This window comes from Arachis ipaensis, chromosome B07 (genome assembly GCF_000816755.2).
Source record: "Arachis ipaensis cultivar K30076 chromosome B07, Araip1.1, whole genome shotgun sequence".
In the NCBI taxonomy this organism is placed as follows: Eukaryota; Viridiplantae; Streptophyta; class Magnoliopsida; order Fabales; family Fabaceae; genus Arachis; species Arachis ipaensis.
Window position 1 is genome coordinate 125,765,326 of NC_029791.2, and position 5,473 is coordinate 125,770,798.

At 38.9% G+C, this 5,473-nt stretch overlaps 1 protein-coding gene across 1 annotated transcript; it reads right to left on the reverse strand.

The window, feature by feature from the left end:
• On the reverse strand, window positions 464-2,957 carry LOC107606370 (U-box domain-containing protein 4-like). The gene is made up of 2 exons (XM_016308436.2): window positions 1,691-2,957; window positions 464-823 (listed from the first exon to the last, which is right to left on the reverse strand). The coding sequence occupies exons 1-2, from the start codon at window positions 2,678-2,680 to the stop codon at window positions 752-754; spliced, it is 1,062 nt and encodes a 353-aa protein (XP_016163922.1). The 5' UTR covers window positions 2,681-2,957; the 3' UTR covers window positions 464-751.

Sequence of the window (5,473 nt, forward strand, 5' to 3'; positions counted from 1 at the left end):
TAAATTTTCGAAATCCCTTCTCTTATTAATTAAATAATTATGTTTTTATAATTTTATTTTTTCTACCTCGTTATAAGCCGAAATGCCAAAATGCATGCGTATAAGGTGGGATTCGAATCCCATTACTTATTTAAGCGGATTAATGAGTTAACCACTAGACTAACTCAATTTAATTTCCTAACTAAACAAATTAACATCAGAAATTAAAATAAAAGTATTTTAAATTTTGCTTAAAACAAAAAAAAAGTATTTTATAAGGACTAAAATTAAAAGAAAAAATAGATTTTTTTTAAGATTCAAAATTATTTAAATAAGTTATAAGACAATAAACATAAACAGAACGATAAGATAAATGACAAACACACAAAAATTAGAAGCAGAGGATGGCATGTATGTTAAAAAAAACAAAAACTATTTAAGTTATGCTGATTATGACAGCAATATAATACAGGCAACTCACAAATAGCAAAAAGGATGGAACTCCAGATTTCATGGGAAATAGACAAATAGTGGAACCACAGTCCATAGACAGTGGTGTGGATACACAACTCTTGAAAAAATAGCGACTAACAAGATGGGAATATGGGATGATATATATGGAAAATTTACAAAGTTTGTCTCCATTACAATGATATTTACAATTATACATGGTGTTTGTGTTTGTGGATCGGAGGGAAGGGATGGGCATTAGTTGAATAATTGAACCACATACATAATTCCCCTCTTGTGATGGATGATTGGTGGTGGAATATTATGATGATGTACGAGGAGCAGCGCCGTTGCCGGATCTTGGTTGCCGTAGAAGTTCTATCAGTGTCTCCGCCTGTCACCATAATCACCAACAAGAAGCAACCCAAAAATTAACAATATACTCCCATTAGACACGCAATCAAAATATTAAAGTATCGCCCCTTATTCTTTGCTACATTAAAAATGATAACACTTGAAAAAAACTCATGAAACCTTATACTTCCTTTTCTTTACCCATTTTTATCTGGAAAAAAACTGATGCAATAGATAAAAATGAATATATATAAAATTCATTAGTTTGCCAAAATGTGGAAGTAAACACTAGTAGAAAATAAGATCAATGATTGTCGGAAAAGTCTAGGAAGTCAGCAACTTTTGTGTTTTCTGGCCGGCACTTAACTATCAAAACAAAAGTAAATGATCTCCCACCATTAGATGTAATCTCACACCATTAAAAACATTATTGATGGCCAATTGATGGTTACAAAACACCAAAATTGCTGGCCCACTAACATTCCTCGTGATTGTCTATACACCGCCAGAAACAGGGGGAAATGCATGGAAAAAGCGATCACTTTCATCATTGTTACAATAATGGATGGAATAAAACTGAATTTTAACAAATTAGTTTTTTGCGACCAATCTGTCTCAAAAAGTTTTAAAATAACAAAAATTCTAGATTAAAATTGTTAAAAATAAAAGAGACAGAGCTATTTTTGGCGGTGCTAAATGGAACGGTGGAGAATGCAGGGTTTTAATGGCGTGGTAGGGGAGTTCCTTGGAAGGTTAGAACTTAGAAGGAGTGTAGAGAGTGCCGTGTCATGGAGCTAAGTTGAGGTGGTGAGTGGTGAGAGGGGTGGTGACACTGACACGACACAATAATGGGAGACATGAAATTCAGGAACAGGATTTTATTGTCGGAGTGATGAGAGTGACTCACCTTTTGCTTGGCGCGGTTGGTGCCGTTCTGCGACAGAGCAACCAGAGGAGGAATCGCACCTTCGCGCGCCACCATCGTACGGTAAATCACGCAGTCTTGGCACACCTGTAACAGAATAACCGCCGCGATTTCCTTCTGCCTCTGCGTCCCAACCTCCACCATCTCCACTAACACCGGTATCCCTCCTTCCTCCACCAGCGTTGCCCTTGCCTCCATTACCGAAACCAAAACGCTTGCCACGTAAGCTGACTTGTCCACCATATTCCCACTGAAGTCTGCCATGAGCTCCACCAGCACTTTCATGATCCCGGCCTTGACTGCCCTGATCTTGTTCTCCTTCACTGACGAGCACAGCGAGTACAGCGCCGTCGACGCGTCCTTCTTAGCTCGTAAACCTCCGCTTTCTAAAAGGCTTACCAGCGGCGGAATCGCCCCGCACCTCCCTATCGCCAGCTTGTTCTCTTCCACCTGCGAGAGACGAAGGAGAGCGCAGGCGGCGTTCTCTTTGGCCGCTGGAGTACCCGTCTTGAGTGCACGAACAAGGGGCTTAATGGCTCCAGAAGAAGCGATGGCGTCTTTGTTGTCGTCGCAGAGGGAGAGGTTGAGAATGGCGGTGACGCCGTATTCCTGAAGCTGAAGGTCCTGAGATGAAACGAGGGAGATTAAAGGTTTGATGGCGCCAGCTTTGGCGATCTTGAGGCGGTTTTCGGGCTTGTTCTTGGCGAGAAGTCTGATCTCCATGGCAGCTTGTTTTTGGTCTTCAATGGAAGAGGATTGGAGTTCGGTGACGAGGTGGGTGATGAGGTCATCGGAGTTGTCGGCGGCGCAGGCAATAAGGAGGCGGCGAGCTTGTGAGGAAGTGGTGGGGAACTCGCCAGATCTGTCGCTGTTGCAGTCGCTGAAAGCGGAAGAGGAATGGTCAGCGAGGGCGAGTTGAGTGAAAGTCCTGCCCATGTAAGTGTAATTGGCCACCGGAATATCCGTTTCCATAGAGCTATGACAGTTATTCAATTCCCAATTATAAGTTGTTACAATTAAATTAACAAGAATCTCTAGACTAGTCTGACTCTAGTTTGTTTTTCACCTCTTAGAGAGAGAGAGAGGGAAGAGATGAAGAGGTGCGTGCCAAATATATGGGAGTGGAGAGTGGGAGCTTCTTAGGCTTTGAGGGGGGCTTATAGGGCTGAGGTCTTGACCGTACCTAATCCCAGTGGTGGGAGCGGCACGTGCGATGACTGTGTCTTCTCTTGTCTTCAACTTCACTTTAAACGCGTGCAGTAAAGAAAGATTGTTTCCAATGGGGAGTGTTGAGTGTGCATCAAAATATTGTTAGAATTTAGTTAAGCTGTGTTTTAAAATTAGGCCAAAGTGTAGATTTTAAATTTTGTTACACATAGATAATAGGTGTTAAGCTTACAAACAATACAGTTGGCTATAATGCACGAAAATCAAAAACAATATTTTCTGCAGCATTGAGACCTACACAAATCCAGAAATTTGTTTTGTAGTTAGGACATGTAGAGATGTCACTTTTTGTTTTTGATATTAGAGGACTAGTGGTGTTTTTTTAAAATGTAGATTGATGGATATTATTTTTAAATGTAAAATCGTTTAATTAGAGAAATAAGAGGTATAGAAATTAAATCGTTCAATTTATGAGAGATATAAAAATTAGATAAAGAAATTTTTGTTAAAAAAATTAAAAAATTTAAAATATGGAAATCAGACTTGTATCTTTTACACTTTTAAAAATATCAAAAATTACAATATTAAAAAATATCACTAATTTTACTTTTATACAACAAAAAAAAGTCTAAATATGTTTATAGTATTAGTTAGTTATTTAACAATGAAGATTTTTGAGTAATTTAACATATTTTAATTAGATGATTATAAAAAGATGTCATGTATCTTTTTTGATATTGTGATCTATTATCGGCTGATTTTTTTAGATATGATTTGGGGGTGTGAGTTATGCTGGGATATGATGATTACGGGTGATTTACACTATTATGACGGCGTTGGTTTTTTGAAATTTTGGGAGAAGAAATCAGAGGCACCGATTTGAGGAGGAAGGAATCGGTGCCACCGATTTGTGTGAGGAAGAGGCTAAGGGGTATTAAATCGGTGCCACCGATTTGTGCTAGGGAGAGGGAGAGGCTAAAGGATATTAAATCGGTGCCACCGATTTGTGGGTGCTAGAAGACATTACCTAAGAGTGCAGTAATCGGTCCCACCGATTTCCGTCCCACCCATCGGTGCCACCGATTTCTTCATCAACGCCATCACAGTTCCGTCAAACACCCCAAAATCCCATAACGCTGCGAAACACCAGCACCTTCCCCATATCAAAATTAAAAAACTCTCTATTATCATGTGGTGAATCTAATTTTATTCTTTCTTTTAAGTATCAGTTTAATATGTCCATATTAATATTAGTTTTTTGGCTGTAGTAAAAATAATAATAGCTAATTACTCAAACACAAGTTTATTTAACGAATTTTTTATTTAAATAATTAAATAAATATATTAATTACTAAAATAAATAATTTAAAAAATTATTATCGAAATCCATTTCCAACCTTATCTTGTTTATACTATAAACGAGATAAGACATGTGCGCGTGACACGTATATATCTCGTTTACCGTGTAAACTACTATAAACGAAATACGTACAAGCTTATCGAGATAAGGCTGGGGGACGGTTATATATAGATGTCGTTGACAGCAAGATTCTGGGCCATAATTTAAACGTTTCGTCCGCTTTCTCCTCTCTTTTACCCCATTTTATCCATATTATCGAGTAATACGACAATGGCGCGCGCAGATGTACGTGGTTGGGACATCAACAGGCTGAATGAGAATTGTCATTACGCCAGGACAGCCGACTTTGTGGTTAGTTCTGTTATCTTGACTTTTATGTAATCCCATATACATATGTATACATATGTAGCCATGGTTAGAATACTTGCCAAGAACTAGAATACAGTTTGTATCACTAGAAATAGGTCACTGATAGAAATTTGGAACTCTAGTTTATTTTTCGTGTATTAAGTTGTTACTACATAATTATTAATTTAGTTAGTAACTAGCCAAGTTTGATAACTAGATTATTAAGTTAAGTTAGACTTTGTTGATTAGATTATTAATTACTTTATTGAATGTTTTAAATTCACGTAATGCAATCAGGAAATGTGTATTAGTTAAGAAAGTATACAGTAACCGAAAATGTGGTGTCGGCATAAATTCAGTTAGTATATACGTGTAAAATTCTGTTAGGCAAATGTATAGAATAGTCAAGACAGTTTGATATGTTGATGGACCTATACAATTTTTTATTTTTTAATAATTGTGAATATATCTTTCTTTGTCAAAGGTCTCGCCTTCTCCTGCCTCGACGAGTGAGTCATACCCTTCCTCCACCCGACGCCATCGTCCCGTATCTGAGGGAGGTTGGATTTGGCGACACGGTGCCTCTCAAGAATTTCACATTCGACAACTCCTTGATTACGTCATTCGTGGAGCGATGGCATCCGGAGACCCCACGTTCTATTTGCTGTGAGGTCAGGCCACTATCACCCTACAGGACGTGGCGTATCACCTTGACCTACGTGCACATGGGGACCCATTTGGAGGTGCTTCCGTGACTTCTACAGGTGGTACCGCACAGAGATGTGGGAGTTGGTAGAGCGGCTGCTCAGTGCCAGGCCTCTGGTGGCTCCACAGCAGGCGACACAGAGGAAGGAGTCGTTCTCGTTGAAGCTTGTTTGGCCGCGGGACCA

What these genes read in the sequence shown, in the direction of transcription:
- LOC107606370 (XM_016308436.2), bottom strand. Translation starts at nt 2,680, where the DNA reads ATGGAAACGGATATTCCGGTGGCCAATTACACTTACATGGGCAGGACT. An exon ending in CCAACCGCGCCAAGCAAAAG is followed by an intron (nt 824 to 1,690) that starts GTGAGTCACTCT and finishes TTATGGTGACAG; the next exon opens with GCGGAGACACTGATAGAACT.